This window comes from Herpailurus yagouaroundi, unplaced genomic scaffold, assembly GCF_014898765.1.
Source record: "Herpailurus yagouaroundi ecotype Mexico unplaced genomic scaffold, PumYag 160, whole genome shotgun sequence".
Taxonomy (NCBI): domain Eukaryota; kingdom Metazoa; phylum Chordata; class Mammalia; order Carnivora; family Felidae; genus Herpailurus; species Herpailurus yagouaroundi.
The window spans coordinates 4,263,116-4,285,884 of NW_024412401.1; the positions used below are offsets into that span (position 1 = coordinate 4,263,116).

The window sequence follows — 22,769 nt, forward strand, 5'->3', positions numbered from 1 at the left end:
TATTTTAATTGTGTGGTGATTGGCAGAGTTGTAAAATGAGCAAGAGACAGTTCACATTTTCATCGTGTCTTTTTTTTTTTTTTCCGAAGATCCAAATTCCAGAATTTGTGGACATTTACTCGTAGGTGCAGCCAAGAATTCTTTTGCAAAACTCATGGATAAAATTAGTCTGGCAATGGAGAACATACCTTTGCACAGTAGCAAGAGTATTACATATGTAGAAAAAGATTCTCTGGTTCAGAGGCTGGCTCGTGGACTTCATAAAGTAAATACACTGGCCCTGAAGTATGGTCTACATGGTCATGTGCCCATTTTGGTATGTATGCAATTTCATTACATAGTGACTTTAGTACTTGTAAATTTAATTCTGAATCACACTTATTTGTAGTTTAAATTAGTTGTGCATGAATGTATCTAGATTTCCTTTGGATTTCATGTAATCTTTTTTTTTTAATGTTTATTTGAGAGAGAGAGAGAGACAGAGAGAGAGAGCATGCATGAGCAGCAGGAAGGGCAGAGAGAGAGGAGAGAGAGAATCTGTGCTGTCAGCACAGAGCCTAACACAGGGCTTGATCCCACAAACCATGAGATCATGACCTGAGCCGAGATCAGGAGTCAGATGCTTAGCCGACTGAGCCACCAAGGCGCCCCAGACTTCATGTAGTCTTTTAATGTAATACTAATAGCACTTAAATGTCAAAGTGTCTTAAATATCAAAATACAAAAGTTCTGGCATGAGTTGTGGATTTACTGTTTTCTGTAAGTGGACTGCAACAGAATTCTATGAGACATAAACAGATGTCAATTCCATTTTCTAGCCCTCTAGATTATTTATTTTCTTTCATTGTTCATTTCATATAAACCAAATTATTGGTCACATAAAAAATAAAGCCTTCACCTCTAAGTTTCCGTTACAGCTAGTATTGTTTTCTGTATAATCTAAGATACACTTAAGTTGGTAAAAGGGCCATTGCCCCTGATTTATTAGTCAACCTGTAGTTACTGCTTGTAAATTTGCTCTTGATTAACAACAGAAAAGCACAGCATCATTACAGAAGCAGATATTTGGATTTACACAAAGACTGCACGCGGCAGAAGTGGAGCGCCGTTCACTGCGTTTGGAGGTCACAGAATTCAAACGAAACGTGAATGAAATGAAAAAGGAGCTCGACAAAGCCCAGGGTCTCCAAATGCAATTAAATGAATTTAAGCAGTCGGTAAGTATGTGTGATTTAAAATACCGTGGCTCTAGCGTGCTCTTCGCTGATACGTATGCACGCACATATGATCTGTAGATCTACAGATTTCTTTTAGCTTTTTGTTTTTGTTTTCTCAGATAATGCAGAAGACTTCCCTTCTAAAATTTCCAACAGTACTGCATTCTATACAGTCAAAGTTGCTGGGAGACTAGATCTTAAATATTCTCACCACAAAAAGAAGGGATAATCATGTCATATGATAGAGTTGTTAGCTAGTGCAATATTGGTCATCATACTGTAACATATAAGTGTATCAAGTTACACAGGTTGCACACCTTTACACAGTCTTACATCTCAGTTATACCTCAAAAAACAGGAGTTAATACCTGATGCTTAAGGGAATACTGATTCCGTGTCAGCAGAACTCACAGCCTGTTAAAATGTATACGGTGGCTGAAAGTGTAGAAAAGAGTAAGTTATAGTTAGGAGAGATTAACTGCTTTAGCAAACAAACCCCCAAATGTGTACTAAAAGATAATAAAATGCTTCTCCCAATTGAAGAGTCTGGTGTTTGGAACAGGAGGTGGGATGTTCTCTCTTTTTCTTTTTATATTAAATATTTTGAGTACATTGGATTATTTCTTTTGAAATCAAATTGCTTTTCCAAAGAAATGTTCAATCTAACTTCCATCAAACTCATACATTATTTAAGAAAGCAGAAGATAGCTGAGCAATGGAAGGCTAGGTACCAAATAACATTAAATCAAGATCAAAATGTGTAAATATATGAAGCACAGTAACATGGAGATACACACATACTCTGCTGCCCAGGTTCGTTAGTCACACTGCTGTTTTTAATGTGGATATAGGAATATAGAGTTAAGACATTACCCTGTAACTTCAAAATTGTATTCAATTGATGACAACTAATATAAATATGAATACAAAATTTGTTTCCCAAATCTAGCAGCAAGCTACTTTTAGTACCCTCTTCTTTGGGGAATCTTTGCAAGTTCAACTTCAGTTTAAATGGCTAATTTGGAGGGGCACCTGGGTGGTTCAGTCGGTTAAGCGTCCGACTTCGGCTCAGGTCATGATCTCACAGTTCGTGAATTCAAGCCCCGTGTCAGGCTCTGTGCTGACAGCTCAGAGCCTGAAGCTTGCTTCAGATTCTGTGTCTCCCCCTTCCCTGCTCCCACTTTGTCTTTCTGTCTCTCAAAAATGAATAAACGTTAAAAAAATTAAAAAAAAAAAAAGGCTAATTTGGAATGTGCAGTTTTAACATTTGTGGAAACAGAGGGGCAGATAGCAGTTTAGTTACTAATCCTATGATAATGTAAATTGCTAATGTTAATTATTATTTCAAATAGCTGTGCTTTCAAAGGGCAAAAAGTTCCTATAAATTAGGTCAAGTAATCGTGAATTACCCTTCTGATTGAAGATAAGTAATACTTCTCTTATGAGTGAATGTCTAAAGACACTGATTTTTGGGGTGCCTGGGTGGCTCAGTCGGTTAAGCGTCTGACTTCGGCTCAGGTCATGATCTTGCAGTTTGTGAGTTCGAGCCCCACATCGGGCTCTGTGCTGACAGCTCAGAGCCTGGAGCCTGCTTCAGATTCTGTGCCTCCCTCTCTCTCTGCCCCTCCCCCTGCTTGTGCTCTGTCTCTGTCTCTCAAAAATGAATAAATGTAAAAAAAAAAAAATTAAAAAAAATAAAGACACCCATTTTTCCCTCACTTTCTTAGTTTTTTGTTCAGAGAAGGTAAAATTTTAGAGCTGCCTCAACATTTTTTCTATTATAAAAGTAATACACGATAGCTATAAATAAAAATACAAAAAAGTTTAAAGAAGAAAGTTCAAATCACTGTAATTGCACTGCCCATAACCAATTACTACTGAATTGTGGATGAGTTTTGTTCCCCACATATTTTGGTGTGTTTTTTGTGTGAAGATGCAAGCTTTTATGCACAGTTGTAATTTAGAATGATTTTGCATGTACAATTTGCAAAAAACATATATACAAATATTAATATTCACTTATTATAAGCATTTCCTGTGTCACTTATTAATTTTATTTTAGATGAAATGAATGGATCATAACATAATTATAAAATAATTTATAATTATAATTATAATATAATTTATAATGTATAATTATAAATGGTTAGATTTTAGATTTTCCTAATTCTATCATATTGATGTATCAAAATTTGACTATTCTCTTATTTTATTTACTTTTAATGTTTATTTATTTTTGAGAGAGAGAGAGAGAGAGAGAGAGACAGAGCATGAGCGGGGGAGGGGCAGAAAGAGAAGGAGACACAGAATCAGAAGCAGGCTCCAGGCCCTGAGCTGTCAGCACAGAGCCTGATGTGGGGCTCGAACTCATGAACTGCGAGATCATGACCTGAGCCGAAGTCAGACGCTTAACTGACTGAGCCACCCAGGTGCCCCTTGAGTATTCTCTTATTAATAGATGCTTCATTTTTTCCAATTTTTTTCCATTATACTTAAGCATAAAGAGCTATTTATTTATTTTGAGAGAGAGAGCAAGCAGGGGATGGACAGAGAGAGAGAGAGAAAGAGAGAGAATCTCAAGCAGGCTCCACGCTGTCGATGCAGAGCCTGATGTGGGGCTCCATCTCATGAATCCTGAGATTATGACCTGAGCCGAGATCAAGAGTTGGGCACTTAACCAGCTGAGCCACCCAGGTATCCCAACAGCTGTTTATACTTTTAAAAGCCAGTTCCTTTGGAGGGTGTATCTGCCTCCTTTTGATTTGCTTTTAATTGTCTGTACTAACTAAATCTGGGATGTAGAGGTGGTCTGCCAAAATGGAAAGAAACAGCTATTGATACGATTTGAGATTTAGAATAAGTCAACTTTTTTTTAGATTTAGATAATAGTGACTTTCCTGAAAATTGGAAGATTATATATGTTGCTTTCTGGAATATGCGTGAGGAATTGTAGGTATTGTATACAATACGATTTTCTAGTCCTTAGCTAAGTAGTAGTAAAACAAGTTACCATCTTATCTTTGATTAGTTTGGAAGTAGTCAGACTCAATTTCTAGAATCCAGCAGAAGGTTAGAGTTTGAAGAAAAGTTGCTGGAAGGTGACAGAATCCTCTTATAAGAACTTTGGTTGAATAAGTGGCTTGCAGCAAAAGCTAACATGCTCCAGGAAATGTTTAGTGTGAATTACTTTCACTAAAGTGCAGAAATAAAAATAGCATTAATTGAAGTAATAATTGAATGAATATGTACCTTTATATTTGTTGATTTTTTAAAACATTTATTCATTTTTGAGAGACAGAGACGGAGCATGAGCAGGGGAGGGGCAGAGAGAGAGGGGCACACAGAATCCAAAGCAGGTTCTAGGCTCTGAGCTGTCAGCACAGAGCCCGACACTGGGCTCGAACTCATGGAACCATGAGATCATGACCTGAGCTGAAGTCAGACGCTTAACCGACTGAGCCTCCCAGATGCCCCGAGTACCTTTATATTTGGACATACAGTTGTAAGGTGTAACATTATAAAGTGATGATTTCTAACATTTAATGACACTCTTGACCATGTATAAGGCACTGACCCCTAAGCGCTTCAAGGAGTTGATTCATTTAGTCCTCTTATATCACTAACAGTCCCAAATTATTATCTTTATTTTACAAACAAGGGATATGGGACACAGAGCAGCTAAGTGACTTGCCCAAAGTCACATAGTTAGTAAGTGGAAATGATAGCATTTGAACCTGAGTTGTCTGGCTGCAAAACTCACGCTTTTGACTACTTCACTCCAGTGGTTAATGTTTATATCTAGCTGTGTGAGTAAAAGGCTTGTTTCATTAAAAACAGAATAGATGGGAAAATGCTGCTATTTTCCTCTAAAAAATGACGAGTGTGGTTGCAATCATCATCTTTCATTGATTTCAGGCCAAATATTTTCAGGAGGAGAATAAAATAGCTTCCTTAGAGTTGGTCTGAAATTGTAACATAAAGGAAAATGTCCTGCCTGCTGAAGCTATTCAGTTCTCTGCTTCTGAGCACCATGTTCACTGACCAATCTACTGACCTTTGTTCTTCAACAGCAAACTCCCCTGATTTTTTTTTCTTTATAAGTTCCTCACAACTGCTTTTATACACCATCTCTTATTCTCCATTGCTATACTTGTTTCGTTCTGTTTGGTTTCTGAAGACAGAACAGAACTGAGCCAGGCTCTGGGAGGGATAGATGGACAAGAGAGAGAGGCTAAAATTAGCTAAGTTTTAAGGTGAAGGAGAAATTTTGGAGGGGTGGAAAGAAGTCCTGCGAAATCATGGGGATCTTGATTTATAGGGGCCAAGTAACAGATGGTCACCACGAGGAGTGGTACTTTAGAACAACATAACAAATAAAAGGTAGAAGTAATACAAAAATATCTGTTCATAAGACCCAGGAGAATGCTGTGGCATCAGTGACCAGAGGGATGTTAAGACGTTGAGATGAACAGGAGTGCCCAGAAGAGGCTGTTAGAGTTGATGTTCTGGAAGTGGAGGGTTTAGTTGTAATGGCACAATGCGGAGAGTGAGGCAGCAGTTAGGAGGGAGCCAAAGATAGATGTTCGTCCAAATCTAAACACTATAAAAGTATCAGTGATACATTAGATACGCCTTTACTGGATGGATCTCAGGAAATGATGCAACGTTCTTGTGTGCTTGTGATCGTTCCTATTATCTTGTGTCAACTTAAGTAAGTCATTTGGCATCTATTTTTATGCTATAATGTTGCTGTTGTTTATGCTATACTTTAGAATTTAATCAGTGTTGAGGAATGCATTATATATACCTTTGAAAAGGCAAATAATAGTAAGAGACAGTTGCTTCTGGAAAGTAGCACGCAAGGTACCTGGTGCCAATATACCAGAGTAATATAGAGTTAAGACTATATTATGATATAGGAAGATCCATGTAATAAACTTATCCTCAAACTTGGTTCTAGCAAAAATTTTTTTCTCTGCATGAGATGCATGCTTGGCCCATGAGGAAACTATAACTAAGCACATTTGTCTCATGTGTCAGAAAACTCAGAGATAAAGTCCACATTCAACTGCAATAATTTATATATTCCAGATGCCAAGAATCAATAGAATTTTTTTTCTGCTCTTCCTCTTCCCCCACCCTAAATTAAAAAAAAATTTTTTTTAAATCAATTTGCTTTCTACTTGTGGTTAATTATATTCACCTCAAAACCTGTTCAACAATGGGACAGTTATCAGTCTTAAATATCTATATATCTATATCTATCTACAGATCTATATCTATATAGGTGTAGATAGATAGATAGATAGATCGATAGATACTGATATATACAGCATGGTTAGGTGGCTTGCATGGTTCCTTTTAGTTTTCCATATATATTTCACAGGTTACCTACCTTTTGTGAAACATTTCCTGTTCTTTGTACTTCAAGATCAAGATGTCTCTTGTTGTTTGATGTGTTAAGTTTCATTTGCTTAATTGTTTTGAACAGGAGATAATACATGTGTGTCCTGCCCTGGATTCCCCACCCCTTAAGGGATGGCCCCTGGCTAGAACTGTCTAGATAGATGTAGTGCTCTGTTCTATAAAGCAGTCATGATATTGTAAAAAAAGGTGTTATATACTCTGGTGCACAGTTTTATTTGTAGATGTTTATGTCTGAATATTCTTTCATTCAACAAATATTTACTGAGTGCCTACTGAGTGCCAGGCGCTCTTCTGTGTGTTACGTGAGCCTGCTGAATGGGGTCCCTACCCAGCAGAGCTCATGTCCTTAAATACGTGGTTGATGGCAGGGTGTGGACAGGCAATAAAAATAGTGAATATATGTAGTGGATTTAGATAATGGTAATGACTATAAAGAAGACAAAGGAATATAGTAAGGAAGTGTGAGTAGTCATAGGAGTTGGGGAGGTCTGGTCTGGTAAGGATTCTTGAAGAAGGGGATTTTTGACCAGGGAGATCTGAAAGTAACATACACTAACACAGACTTTTGGGTAATCACTTCGAAGCATCGGAACTTGTGCGGTGCCTGGGTGGCTTATTCGTTTGACTAACTTCAGCTTGGGTCATGATTCTTGTGGTTCGTGAGTTTGAGCCTTGCGTCGAGTCCTGTGCTGACAGCTCAGAGCCTGGAGCCTGCTTAGGATTCTGTGTCTCCCTCTCTCTCTGTCCCTCCCCCACTTGCATTCTGTCTCCCTCTCTCTTGAAAATAAATAAGCATCAAAATAATAAGCATGGGAACTTGTTAAAGGCCTTAATTCTTACAGTCCTGTTCTTTATAAAAAGTGCTTGTGTATGAAATGTAAACCGAGCATTATGGATTTATTTGAACTTGAAATAAGTTTTTTAAGATTTTATTTGACTAAAAATGACAACACTTGGGGGTATAGCTGCTCTGCTTTTAAAACAAGAGTGATGTGGTTTTTTTTTTTTTTTTTTATCTTGACTTATGAAATTAAGAAAAACAAATTGTACTTTTGTCATGTATCGGACATTTTTGAAATGTGTGTGTTATACTCTATGTTAGCAAATATAGTTCTGAAAAGTGATGCAACAGTGCAGTTAGCTTACAAATGATTTTGTAACCTTTTTCCAGAAATTGATCACCCACGAGAAGTTTGAAAGTGCATGTGAAGAACTGAACAATGCGTTACTTAGGGAACAACAGGCACAGATGCTATTGAATGAACAGGCTCAGCAGCTACAGGAGTTGAATTACAGACTTGAATTGCATTCCAGTGAGGAAGCTGACAAGAACCAAACTCTAGGAGAAGCTGTTAAGGTAGGAAGACCTTGGTTTATTTCCTCTAGGTGTGGATCTCTGAGGGAATCATTTCTATCTCCTGAAGAAGGAGAAGTCTTATCCTGTAAAAGTTTGTAAGGATGGAATGAACTTGGTTCTGAAACCTCAATTCTAAGCATGTGTTCACGTGTATTGAAAATGTAAAAGCAGTTGAAAACTACTTGCTAGGTGAAAACAAAGTAGGGATTTTTTTCCAGGAGTAATTTTCTAATTTTTTTTTTTTCATTTATCTTCCTTTGTTTCTTCTCTTCACTTCTTTTCCTTTACTTGCTTTATACCCCCTGGCCATTGAGACTCTATGTATCTTCTGGATTTTGAAGAGTTTTTTGCATCTGGCTCTGATTCTTATCCAAGTGCATGTCTGGGGAGGGGAAAGGTTTGTTTAGGAAGAGTTGGTCTCCCTGTGATATATTTGTGGCAAAGATACCTAGAAGGGAAAAGAGAAGTTACAATAAAATAGTTGTCGTTTAGAAAATTTCATTAGCGGATTTAGGACTATGGTATCTTTAGGAGATGTTGGCTGTGAAGTGTAATAGAATTCTTGTTTCTGATTACATTTGTGGAGTTTTCACTAGTGAAGTTATACACACCAGAATGACATAACTAATTTCAGGAAAACAAAAATTATATAATATAGCTTCTATATTGGGTATCCTATCTAATGCAGTAAGCAACTCAGAGTTGATATATAATTTATGATGCAAATAGTATATATTTATTCTAATAGCTTAATACTATACTACTAATAAGATAGTCAAAATTTAGTGAGAGCTTCCTATTTGCCAGGCACTATGCAAAATATTTTATAAGCTATTATCTCATATAATCCTCATACTAACTCTATGGGATAACTCCCGTTTTGTAAATGAGAAAACCAAGATACAGAGAGGTTGCGCACATAACCACTGCTAAGTGCTAGACCTCGGGAGTCAGATTTCACATCTGCCTTCCTAACTGTTTCATTACATTTACTATGGATTGACAGCACATGTATGCCAGACCCTGTGCTGCTATCTCTACATAAATTATTTTGTTTCATTCTTAAATTACCCCCATGAAATAGGCACTATTATTATTCCCAGTTTTGAAGTTATTATTTAAATGCCAGTTGGTTAATATACAGTGTAATATTAGTTTCAGGTGTACAATATAGTGATTCAGCAGTTCCATACAACACCCAGTGCTCATCACATTAAGTGTGCTCCTTAATCCCTGCCTACTTCACCTATCCCTTCATCCACCTTCCCTCTGGCAACCATCAGTGTGTTCTCCATAGTTAAGAGTCTGTTTCTCGGTTTGCCCCTCTCTCTCTCTTTTCTTCCCTTAGCTCGTTTGTTTTGTTTCTTAAATTCCACATGTACGTGAAATCACATGGTATTTGTCTTTCTTGGACTGACTTATTTTGCTTAGCATAATACTCTCTAGCTCCATCCATGTCATTGCAAATGGCAAGATTACATTCTTTTTGATGGCTGAGTAATATTCCAGCGCATATATATATATATATATGTGTGTGTGTGTGTGTGTATCTATCTATCTATCTATCTCTATATATATCTCACCTCTTCTTTATCCATTCATCACTTTGTGGACATTTGGAATCTCTCCATCATTTGGCTGTTGTTGGTAATGCTGCTATAAACATAGGGGTGCATGTACCCCTTTGAGTCTGTATTTTTGTATCTTTTGGGTAAATGCCTAGTAGTGTAATTGATGGATCCTAGGGTAGGTAGTTCTATTTTTGTTTTTGAGGAACCTCCATACTGATCTTCAGAATGGTCACACCAGTTTGCATTCCCACCAATAGTGTAAGAGGGTTTCTCTCTCTGAATCCTCTGCCAACACCTGTTGTTTCTCTTTTTGTTTCTTCTTTTTTAAATGTTTATTTATTTTTGAGAAAGAGAGAGTGAGCAGGGGAGGGGCAGAGAGAGAGGGAGACAGAGAATCCCAAGTGAGCCCTGCACTGTAAGTGCAGAGCCTGACGTGAGTCTCCATTGCATGACCATGAGATCATGACCTGAGCCGAAATCAAGACACTTAAGGGACTGAGCCACGTAGGTGCCTTTGTTTTTTGTGTTGTTAGTTTAGTCTCATTGTTTTTTTGATGAAACAGAGTGTTCAGTTGACTTGCTTGGGGTCTTCTGAGCTGGGATTTAGTGTTCTAGAAAAAATTAGAAAATATTGAAATTTAACAGAAGAAAATACAGATTACCTCAAGGAAAAATCATCCCAGGATACTATTAATATTTTGGAGTATATTTTTCCTGATACATATATTAAGTCAAAGCATTTCACATTACTGTTTTTATAAGTCAAAAGCAGAAAAATGCCAGCAATTTTATATGGTTCAACCTAATATATATAGTTTTTCTTACCTAAATGAAAACATACTTATATGCTGTTTTATAACATACTACTTTATATATTAATAATAGTTGTATGCATTCTTACTAGTTGATATGACTCTGTTATATCAATGTTTTTCCCTTTTGTAAACACAATTAATAAATATTCATTGTGTAAAAATAAGAAAATATCGATGAAGAAAAATAAAAATTAAGATTCCCAAATCATATCATCAGATATATCTACTGTCAAAATTTTGTTATATATTATTTCAGATCTTACATTTTGTGAATATGGAAATATAACCAAATCTATGTTAATAAAATGCAATCATACTATTATATGTAAATTCTAATTTAGTTTCTGAAAACATCATGTCAAGAATTTCTTTCCATGCTAAGGTATATAGCAGTATCAACGTCTTTAATGGCTGATAGAATTCTTTGAATATGCAGAATATTTTAACCTAGTTTCTTAATACAGTTTCTCTCCCTCTCTTCTTCCCTCCCTCTCTCTTCCTTCGTTCCTTCCTTGCCTCTTTCTTTCTTTCTTTCTTTCTTTCTTTCTTTCTTTCTTTCTTTCCTTATTTACCTCTATTATAAGTAATTCTAAGATGAGCAATCCTGTGGCTAAATATTTATACACATATCTGTAATTATTTCCTTATTATAAAATCCTAGATGAGGAATTACTAGGTGAAAAGCCACATGAAATTTGAAGTATAAATGTTATAAATTGGCCTACAGCAAATTTTTACCAGTTCACTTCTCTCGTAAAATATATGGTGATTTCACTTTTTTTTAAGTTTAGTTATTTATTTTGAGAGAGAGAGAGGGAGCAGGGGAGGGGCAGAGAGAAGGGGAAAGAATCCCAAACAGGGTCTGCTATCAGTGTGGAGCCCGATACGGGGCTTGATCTCACGAACCGTGAGATCACGACTTGAGTGGAGATCAAGAGTCTGACACTTAACTGACTGAGCCACCCAGATATCCTGTGATTTCACTTTTTACACAACCAGGCTATTACTATTGAAGAATTTTTTTGTCATTTGATCAATATGGCATTTTTATTCTAATTTCTATTTCCTTGATTACTAGTCAAGTTGAACATTTTTAGAAATATGTTAGTCAACATTTTAATGCCTCATGTCCCGTTAATAGATAATGAAATTAACTAGGCTTTGACAAAGTGTATAACAGTGTCCTATGGAGTCTTTTCTTTCTGTAATAACTCGTGGTTTGTATTTAGGTGTAGTACCTTCCAGCAGAGAAAAAGCTGTTCATATTCATTTCTTTAAAATGCCAGTAGCTTAAATATTGTTGTCAGGAGTGGAGAATTGTTTAATTACTATCTCTTAATTAGAACTAGCAGGTGGTAATGTGAAAATGCTCTCTTGTGGGAGATGGCATAGTTCAGCAGAAAAAGCACTGGCCTTGGAACAAGTATTTCTGAATTCAAATCCCAGTTCTGTCACTTGGGCAAATAACTTAACCTTTCTCAGCCTCAGGTTCATCTTCTACAAAATGAGGGATAATGATACTTAAGTTACAGAATTTTTATGGGAATTAATTAAGATACTAGTTGAACAGCAAGTATATGCTTGATAAATATTCTTTTGTATTTTTCAGTAGTACGTAAGTAGTTTTTTACGTGTCCCTTTAAAAAAATAAAATGTGGGGCGCCTGGGTGGCGCAGTCGGTTAAGCGTCCGACTTCAGCCAGGTCATGATCTCGCGGTCCGTGAGTTTGAGCCCCGCGTTGGGCTCTGGGCTGATGGCTCAGAGCCTGGAGCCTGTTTCTGATTCTGTGTCTCCCTCTCTCTCTGCCCCTCCCCCGTTCATGCTCTGTCTCTCTCTGTCCCAAAAATAAAAACAAAAATAAAAAAAATAAAAAAATAAAATGTGTTGCTTCTTTATAAAAACAGAATAAGATCATGAATAGAAAATATGGAAAATACAAAAGAGAAAACAAGTTACTTATAACTTATTATCTGAAAACAACCAGTTAACACATTGGGGTTTTGTTTTTAATCATTTTCTATATGTAATAGTTTTCATAAATCATACTTTGGATGTGATGCTCAGAAAGGCCTTCCTTTATGAGACAACTATTTTTAGAGCAAGATACCTATTGTATTACAGTAGTGCATTAAAGAGAAAAGGATCTCCAAGGACAAAACTATAACAACACCAACAAACCCCAATGAGTGGAATCAGAGTTAGCACTGTGAACAGATGCTGGGCTTACGCTGTAGACAAATGCCAAAGTCAATGCTCGAAGTAGGAGACAAAGCTCTGGGCTCCACCAGTAGATCAGGCCTTGAACTTGTGGTTCCCACACTAAAGAATTGCCTGATAACCTGAATGGGATAATCTCAGGTCAGTAATGTCTGGGCAAAAGGTAATGTAAAATTTTCTCTGGAAAAAAGTTTGTCTAATTTAGTTTCTTTAGGAGCCCGCTCCACACCCCCACCCTGCACTCCACCCCCTTCGCCCAAACTAAAGTTGATGAAGAAATGGGCACATAAATATTTTAATCTTAAAAAAAATTTTTTTTTAACATTTATTCATTGAGAGAGAGAGAGAGAGACAGAGAGAGAGAGAGAGAGAGAGAGAGAGAGAGAGAGAGACAGAGCACAAGTGGGAGAGGGGCAGAAAGAAGCAGGCTCCAGGCTCTGAGCTGTCAGCACAGAGCCCAATGTGGGGCTCAAACTCACGAACCATGAGATCATGACCTGAGCTGAATGGGATGCTTAACTCATTAAGCCACCAAGGTGCCCCAATATGTTAATCTTATATTCAGCCACATTGCTAAACTCTCTTGTCAATTTGAATAATACTCTGTCTGTACTTTGTAGAGTTTTCTACGTAGACTGTTACATTATTTGTTCTATAGTGATGGTTTTGTTTTTCTTTTCCAAACCTTAATCTTTTAATTTTTTCCCTCTCCTTACTGCACTGGCTAGGATACAATGTTGAGTAGAAGTGGAGGCAGCAAGGATACTTACCATGCTCCCAATTTTGAAGAAGATCTTTCTTACTTTTCTCCATTAAAGAGAAAGTTTGCTATAGGTTTTAGTTGATAAATTCATATCGGGTTAAAGGGGTTTTCTTCCTAGATTATGCATAAATAAAAAATCATGAATGAATTTTGGATATTATCAAATACATTTTTAAGTATCTATTGAGATAGTTATATGATTTTTCTCTCATTCTGTTAGCATGTTGAACTATATCAGGGATTGGCAAACTATGGCCCACAGCCTGGGTTTGTATGGCCTGTGACCTAATAATAACTTCGCAAATTAAAGGAACTCACTGAACTATGAGCAAGATGAAAAAAATATGAATAAGCATCTAGAAACACAGTAATGAAACTATAGAATAACAAAGACAAAGAGGAAATCTTAAAATCTGTGGGCTTAGGAAAGACATTCTTTCTGTGGCTGATCTTGGATTAATGGAACTAGTTTAATAGTTATAAAATTCTCTAAGAACTCAAGTCAGTGAACGCAACATGCTTTGAAGGCAGGAATGATTTAGTTTTAGCATACCTCTCTATCATTGGGAATTATAGACAAATGGACATGGGAAGTGTAGTATGGAAGAAAGTGGAAAAAGTTAAAGATTTGTTACTATCTTTTCTCTACGTCCTCACTCTGTTCTTTAGATATTTTATGTTGTTGACCTGGTCTATAACATCTTTAGTGCTACTGAAACTCTAAAGCAGTTTTGTTAGGAAACCTTTATTTTTCTAAAAAAAAATTAATATTCATTTATTTCAGAGAGAGAGAGACAGAGAGAGAGAGGAAAGAAAGAGTGCACACACAAGCTGGGGAGGCGCAGAGAGAGAGGGAGAGAGAGAATCCCAAGCAGGCTCTGTGATGACAGTTCACAGCCTGATGTGGGGCTCAAACTCACGAACTGTGAGATCATGACCTAAGCCAAAATCAAGAGTAGGATGCATAACCGATTGAGCCACCTAGACGCCCCAGGAAACATTTCTTTATATGGTATAGTTTGTTAGATAATGAAAGCTACATAGCCAATGTGTCTTATTTTTTTCTTGACTTCATGTAAGTTTAGATTTAAATTTAGTAACATTGATTCTAACCATTTTATCTTGGATCCTGCCTTACATAGTTTTATTTTTAATGACATACATGAAAGAATGATTAAAATAAAAATTTATTTATTTATTTATTTATTTATTTATTTGAGAGAGAGAGAGAGAGAGAGAGAGCACGCACAGGCAGGAGAGGGGCAGAGAGAGAGAGGGGGAGAGGAGAGGGGTCAAGATCCCACAACCTGGGATCATGACCTAAGCCAAAATCAAAAGTTAGGTGCTCAATTGACTGAGCCATCCAGGCGCCCCATAAAATAAACAGTTACTATAATGAGGGACTCAACTTGTAGGTCAAATACTTGCAGGAGCTCATACAGAAATTTGTATCTTAAACTGGGTTGCTGCTGTAACCAACATCTAAAGTATGAGGCACTGGTTTAGAACAGATTAAGGGTATAATTCTCTTATTCTACATGGCCTCGAGGTAACCACCGTTAAGTTCATGCCTGCATGCATGCTTGGATATATGGGAATAAGGAAACCAGTAGTGAGGGTACTTCCAAGAAAAAATCTTGGAGTATTTATTGGTACCTGGCACTGAAGACTAAAGTAGGCTTGTACTCTGAGCCTTAAACAATAAACCTTAAATGATCTATCATTTTCTTTTTTCTTTTCTTTTCTTTTCTTTTCTTTTCTTTTCTTTTCTTTTCTTTTCTTTAATTTTCTTTCTATTCTCTTTCTTTCTTTCTTTCTTTCTTTCTTTCTTTCTTTCTTTCTTTCTTTCTTTCTTTCCTCCTTCCTTCCTTCCTTCCTTTCTTTCAGCTTTATGCCTAGTGTGGAGCCCAACCCAGGGCTTGAACTCATGACCCTGAGATCAAGACCTGGTCTGAGATCAAGAGTCAGACACTTAACCAACTGAGCCGCCCAGGTGCTCTGATCTATCATTTAAATCAACTCCAAAGAAACCTATAGAATTCACAGAATTCCATACTGTAAATATCATTGTTTATTTAGTTATTCATCTGCTGATGGGCATCAGGTCTGTGGCATTTAAAAAATATATTATAGATTATAATAAGGGGAAACTGAATAGTTTTCCTGAAATGACATTGCTTATATGAAAAGAGATTTTTATTTTTTATTTTTTTATTTTTTAACATTTCTTTATTTTTGAGACAGAGAGAGACAGAGCATGAACAGGGGAGGGGCAGAGAGAGAGGGAGACACAGAATCTGAAACAGGCTCCAGGCTCTGAGCTGTCAGCATAGAGCCCGACGCGGGGCTCGAAATCACGGACCGTGATCATGACCTGAGCCGAAGTCGGACGCTTAACTGACCAAGCCACCGAGGCGCCCCTGAAAAGAGATTTTTAAATTTTACTCTCTCTCTAGTAAATTTGACATTAAGAATGGCTGAATCATTAGGGGCACCTGGGTGGCTCAGTCGGGTAAGTGTCCACCTTCAGCTCAGATTATGATCTGACGGTTCATGGGTTCGAGCCTTGCATCGGGCTCTGTGCTGACAGCTCAGAGCCTGGAACCTGCTTCAGATTCTGTGTCTTCCTCTCTGCCTCTCCCCTGCTCACACTGTCTCTCTCTCTCTCTCTCTCTCTCTCTCTCTCTCTCTCTCTCAAAGATAAATAAACATTAAAAAAATTTAAAAAAAAAGAATGACTGAATCATTAGGATTAGAATAAAGGTATAGTTATAGTTCTTCATTTTGTTTTGAGAAAAGTTAGGTATCTATTAAATTCTGATGACTTTCACTTATATCTGAAACATACTAGATGTGCTTATTATTTATAGAAAATTTAAAAATATTTATATATTTATAATATTATTTAATAAAGTTAATAATCTTTCTGTAAAGTTAAAAAATTACCTCCTGATTTATCTTTCTTAAAAAATAAATTCTGGGGGCACCTGGGTGGCTCAGTCAGTTAAGCGTTTGGCTTTTGATTTTGGCTCAGGTCATGATCTTATGGTTTATGGGATCGAGCCCCAATTCGGGCTCCGTACCGACAGGGCAGAGCTTGCTTGGGATTCTCTCTCTTGCTCTCCTTCTGCCCCTCCCCAGCTCGAGTATGTGCATGCACACATTCTGTCTCTCTCAAAATAAATAAACTTAAAAAACAATTCTGCTCATCTAATTAATACACATATTTGAGCTATTACTGTGTGGAAAGTATGGGACTTACCTTTGTGGAGAATGTAGTGAATTTAGTTAAAAAAGAAGACCTTTATCTTTTTTTTTTTTTTTCAACGTTTATTTATTTTGGGGACAGAGAGAGACAGAGCATGAACGGGGGAGGGGCAGAGAGAGAGGGAGACACAGAATCGGAAACAGGCTCCAGGCTCTGAGCCATCAGCCCAGAGCCCGACGCGGGGCTTGAACTCACGGACCGCGAGATCGTGACCTGGCTGAAGTCGGACGCTTAACCGACTGCGCCACCCAGGCGCCCCTAAAAAAAAGAATACCTTTATCTTTTTTAAAAAACTTTTTATTGTTTATTTTTGTGAGAGAGAGAGAGAGAGACAGACAGACAGAGAGACCTCCCCCCGCAGGGACGGGAGGGACAGAGAGAGAGGGACACACAGACTCTGAAGCAGGCTCCAGACTCGGAGCTGTCAGCACAGAGCCCAACAAGGGACTCGAACTCACCAACCATGAGATCATGACCTGAGCCAAAGTCGGACGCTCAACCGACTGAACCACCCAGGTGCCCCAAGAATACCTTTATCCTAATGCTTGGTGAGATTTTTGATATCACAATGGATGAGAGCATCTGAAACTATTATAAAATCTTAAATTCTCTGAATTGTCGCAATTTTGTAATTCTGTCCATGAAATATTCTAGACATTGGTTGAGAGAGAAAGGCTTAGGAAAAAAATAAGGATTTATTCACAGCAAGTTTCCCAAATAGTTCCTTTGTGTAACTTGGATCCAGCTCTTATTCATGTGCCCTTTTCCCTCAACTTTTATGTCACCTACCAACTTCTGCTGTGTTCTTTTATCCCACCACGTGGTAGCAGCCTCACAGGGTCTCAAAGACTTAACGCCTCTTCCAGCTGTCTGGATCATGCTTTACCTTCTTGCCGCTGCTTTGGTTTTTTTTTGCTTAGGTATCAGTTTTAATAGAAAATTAACTCTGTGCTTTATTATTTTCCATTCTCAAACTTAATTACACTTAGATTATGGATGGGAAAGAAGAAGCAAGAGGAAAGAAGAGTACGTTTTTTAAAGTTCAGGTGAAATAATTTGCAAAGATATTTTGGAATTGTAGTAATTGTGGCAAAGGGTCACATTTTATAAATATTTACCTTCTTTTCATTAAAAAATTCTGCCTTTTATATTATTAATAAAATTATTTGACATACTCTGGGGGTATAGAATGTGAATATTGCAGTGAAGTCATTTATTTACATACTTTTTAATAAATGCTGTATTTTCTCTAGTAAACTTTTAAACAGAAGAGCCCCCAAATTCATTTACTTTAAAAAATTTAAACATTTTTCAGTTGATAAATCCTGATTATAATAATAATTAATATCTATCACATAACCTATTTTCATAAAGTAGGATTATTAACGCCATTACTTAATTTAAAAGTCTTATCATTTTTTACTTTAATCCCATATATTTTTTTATCTTCCTAATGACTTATCCCATTGAGACCTATAGGGTAGTCAATTATATTTCAAGGTCAGAGAAGACAGAATTAAGAAAATAACAGCTCTCAGGACATTTTTTTTTAAATATTAATTTAGCAGAGAAGATTCAAGCTAGAATCTAGAAGATTCATAAAAAGTTGTTATTCCTGTTTTTGTTAGTCTGGACAACATAAATATATAAAATAAAATAAAATAAAATTCCTTTACTGTTTAGACATATGACATAATTTACATTGTTCAAAGTGTATGTTCTCATATATAATTTTAAAATATCTTCTCCATGTTTAAATTTGTCATCAAGAAGTGACAATTTGAGATTAGAGTTACTATGTTTCTTAATTGAGTACTAACCTTTGGTTAGGTCATATTTTAAATATTATTGAAAAATATTTTGAATCCTACAATTCAAGTTTGTATAATTTTTTTAATGTTTATTTATTTATTTTTGAGAGAGAGAGAGAGAGAGGGAGAGCACAAGCAGGGGAAGGGTAGAAAGAGAGAGAGAGAGAGAGAGAGAGATTGAGAGACCCAGAATCTGAAGCAGGCTCCAGGCTCTGAGCTGTCAGCACAAAGCCCAATGCGGGGCTGAAACCCACGAACTGTGAGATTGTGACCTGAGCCGAAGTCAGATGCTTAACCAACTGATTGAGCCACCCAGGATCCCCTGTATAAATTTTTTTACAAATGTTACATAATTTGTTTTTCTGATTAAACATGATTAAGGAAAAACTTTAAAAACACAGAACCCCCCCAAATGTATATGAAAACCTATTATCACACATATATAACAATTATTAATATTTTGGCAGATAAGACTGGAAGCATGCTATATGTAGTTTTGCATCCTGTTTTTTAGGCAGATTGGCATTATTTTTACATTTACATTCACACTATTCTGGCAACGATTAGAATGTGGAGTGTAGGTATGCAAAAGTGGAAACAGAGACACCAGTTAGAGGCTAACAGTGTAATCTAGAGCAGGGATAATGGTGACCTGGAAGAGGGTGGGAGGAGTAAAGCATGATGAGATTCTGGATATGTTTGCATTTTGATGGTAAAATGTGGAGACTTTCCAGTGGGGTAGATGTGACATATGAAAGAGATGCATCAACACCTGGGTGAATGGAATTGACAATAAATGTCAATGTTGAAATTATTTACGAACTTTATTGTCATAAGCCATATAGTATTCCATCTTAGGAATGTGCTAAAATGTATTTAACTCTTTTCTTGTTGTTGGATATTCAGACTGTGTCTATTTTTTTCACTATTAAAATGAAGATGAGGACCTTATAATTAAGTCTTTGACTACATAGTCAATTATATTCTTAGGATCGAGTTCAAGAAGCAAGATTTATTGGGTCAAAGATACAGATACTTTATTTTTTTATTTTTATTTTTTTTAAGTGTTTATTTTTGAGAAAGAGAGAGAGAGAGAGAGAGAGAGAGAGATAGACTGTGAATGAGGGAGGGGCAGAGAGGGGGAGACACAGAATCCAAAGCAGGCCCCAGGCTCTGCGCTGTCAGCACAGAGCCTGACACAGAGCTCAGGCTCATGAACTGTGAGATCGTGACCTGAGCCAATGACCTGAGCCATGACCTGGGCTTAACCAACTGAGCCACCCAGGGGCCTCATAAAAATACAGACACTTTAGGTTGGTGTGTGTGTGTGTGTGTGTGTGTGTGTGTGTGTGTGTTTAAGGCTATGAATATATTTTTTTTAGATCCAAATATATAAGAGCACCTGTTTGACCCCATTCTCATCAGCATCGGGTATCATTAGGTATTACTATTAAAACACCAATAACAACAAATCAAAGCCAAGAACATTTGCCAGTGTGACAGATAAGGAAAGGTGTATTCTTTTGTTTTGCACTGAGCATAAGATGAACACTGAATTTCCCCCCATATAGGTGTTTTTTGTTCAAATAATTTTATGTAAATTTAATTTTCTTGTAGTGTAGTTTTAGAGAAGCAGAACAAACATTTCTGAGTATATACTTTAGTTAGACACATTGGTAAGACACTCCATAATATTTTATTTAACAGTTATGATATTTTAAGAGATAAGTATTATTGCTTACATGGGGCAAATGAAGAAACAAAAATACCAGAGAAAAACTTGACAATATACATAATGAAGCTGCTTTATATAAAAGCCAAATGTCTTTGTTAATATTGCTTAACAGGCTTTTCTTAAAGATGCTTAATAGCTTTAAAGAGTGTTCTTGTTGAAAAATTTTAATATTAATTTATCACAGGGAATTTTCATATTTTTATATTTAAAAAAATAAAATGTTTCACACCTTTGTAAAGGAAAAGTGGTAAGTACCATATATTTTTGGTGTGTTACAAGAATATTTTCATGACAGAATAAAAAATTATTTGCCTTTTGCCAAAGTCATTCATAGGTCAGTTTTAGAAGATATTATTGCTTCTAGACTTGAAGATATGAATATTCCTATTGCCTATCATATATTGCCTGCTTAAAGAAAATTCAATAGCAATGAAACTGATTTTCTCCTATCAAGCCACTTAATCATATTCTGAATTAGTCAGAATATTTTTTTTGAACTTCAAAAAAAGGAATTGTACTATTTCCATTTAAATAAAATTTCCATTTTATTAAAATTTCCATTTTATTAAAAAATGACATTGACGGGGGCGCCTGGGTGGCGCAGTCGGTTAAGCGTCCGACTTCAGCCAGGTCACGATCTCGCGGTCCGTGAGTTTGAGCCCCGCGTCGGGCTCTGGGCTGATGGCTCGGAGCCTGGAGCCTGTTTCCGATTCTGTGTCTCCCTCTCTCTCTGCCCCTCCCCCGTTCATGCTCTGTCTCTCTCTGTCCCAAAAATAAATAAACATTGAAAAAAAAAATTAAAAAAATAATGACATTGACTTTTTGGTTTTTAATCATCGTCATATGTATATATACAGATACACATTCATATATGCACGCCTGGTTATATCTCTATACATACACATACTATTCAATTATATACCCTATATAAATAAATTGCATATATTTCAATTATATGTTTATATACAATATATAATACATTTATATATAACATAATTATATATTTCTACTTATATATTAATTTTATATGCAAATATACACACTGTACATATATATCTGAATCTATGAATGTATATTGAAATGTATACTGTTAGAAACCTATCTTATGACATGTTTTGGGCGTGGTCTTTGCCATTTGCATATCCATCTTCTATTGGCTCCTTGCCCTTCAGTGACTTCCGACACTTAGTGGTATGCTGCCCCCAGGTGGTAGCAAGTGCTTTGATTTACATGGTCTGGATTGAAAAAATTTGTGCTTTCGCTAAGATCTAGATTAAAATTGTGAATTTCACAGGATTTTCTTTTTTTGGTAATGAATAAAAATCTGTATTAAAATAGCTGAACATGGCAAAGTTCATGCAGGAAACTGGCTGATTTTTCTACTATAAACTCTTAGAAGTAAATATTTGTGTAGAATTTGGTATCTCTCTTATTAATCCTTTGCTGTTGCCTTATCTCTAGACTCATCATTGTACTTTGATTAGAATGGTCCCTTATAATTTGCTTGGACAGCCTTTAGGGGTCAAATCATTGCCTGAATTCCAACATGGTTCAGGGTATTATTATGAGATAGTCACTATCAACGTGGCTTGAGACTTCAGGCCAGTCTGCTGTTAAAATATTTCCTTTCCTTTTGGTTCTCAGACTTGGATGGCAGTAATCCATTTATGTTTAGGGAAGTAATAATAAGTAAGGAGACAGAAGGAGTTTACTTTTCTCCTGCTTTGTCTAACTCTCCCGTCTCCCCTCTTGTGTACGCAAGCAGAACATGAAGAGAATCACCCCAGCTTTTCTTCTTCCACCATCTATGGCTAAATCTCACATAACAGTACTTTTCCAGTTCATACTATTAGAACTAGAACCTATCGATTTGCTTCTGTTTACAGAATTCAGATTGCTACGGACTCCTGCCTTAAAAATATGAAGCGCATAATTGATTCCTGAAAACACAGACAGGGAGTTCGTGAGACCAGGCAATGGGTAGATCAGTCATCCTAGCTTAGTTCAGAGAATGTTCCTTCGATGATGTAGGCAGACTGGGAATATGGCTATCACGCCTATGGAATCTCACGAGGACCCCGAATCATGCCAACAGTATAACCACTGTGGACCAGAAACTGTATATATACTTTCTGTAATCCTCACAATTACCTGGGAAGATACATATGATAATACATAAATATAGATACACAATGAATTAGGGATCAGAGTTATTAATACATTTGCCCAGAGTCACATGTTTGTAGGTTTTGGAGTCAGAATTTAAACTCAGGACTTCTGCAAATTCATAGCTCATCCTATACAGCATTTTCTTTCAGAGTTGGGGCATTTTATTTTCTCTGATGGATTTTTTTTTTTTAAAGAAAATTGGTTAAAATATCTAGAACTGGAAGCTGGAGTAATTCTAGAAGTGTCTTTATCTGAAGCTTTTTAGCTTTCAAAAGTTGTCTTCAAATACGTGTTTGTAATCCAGATTACTTCAAGTGCAGGTCAGTGTTGGTGGCAAGAGAGTACCAAAATGAAGTATATGTAAGTCACGGGAGGATTGACATTCTTACCTGGGGGAATAATACTTGATAGATGTTTCA

General features: G+C 36.5%; 1 protein-coding gene across 9 annotated transcripts in view; it reads left to right on the forward strand.

Moving 5' to 3' along the window:
• Positions 1-22,769, forward strand: part of CCDC171 (coiled-coil domain containing 171) — a 309,506-nt gene that overhangs the window by 163,957 nt on the left and 122,780 nt on the right. For all 9 annotated transcript variants that reach the window (XM_040481303.1, XM_040481300.1, XM_040481302.1 and 6 more), the window contains 3 exons: positions 90-316; positions 1,035-1,217; positions 7,816-8,001. In XM_040481303.1, the coding sequence (XP_040337237.1) occupies positions 90-316; positions 1,035-1,217; positions 7,816-8,001 (596 nt within the window). The remainder of the gene's footprint in view (positions 1-89; positions 317-1,034; positions 1,218-7,815; positions 8,002-22,769) is intronic.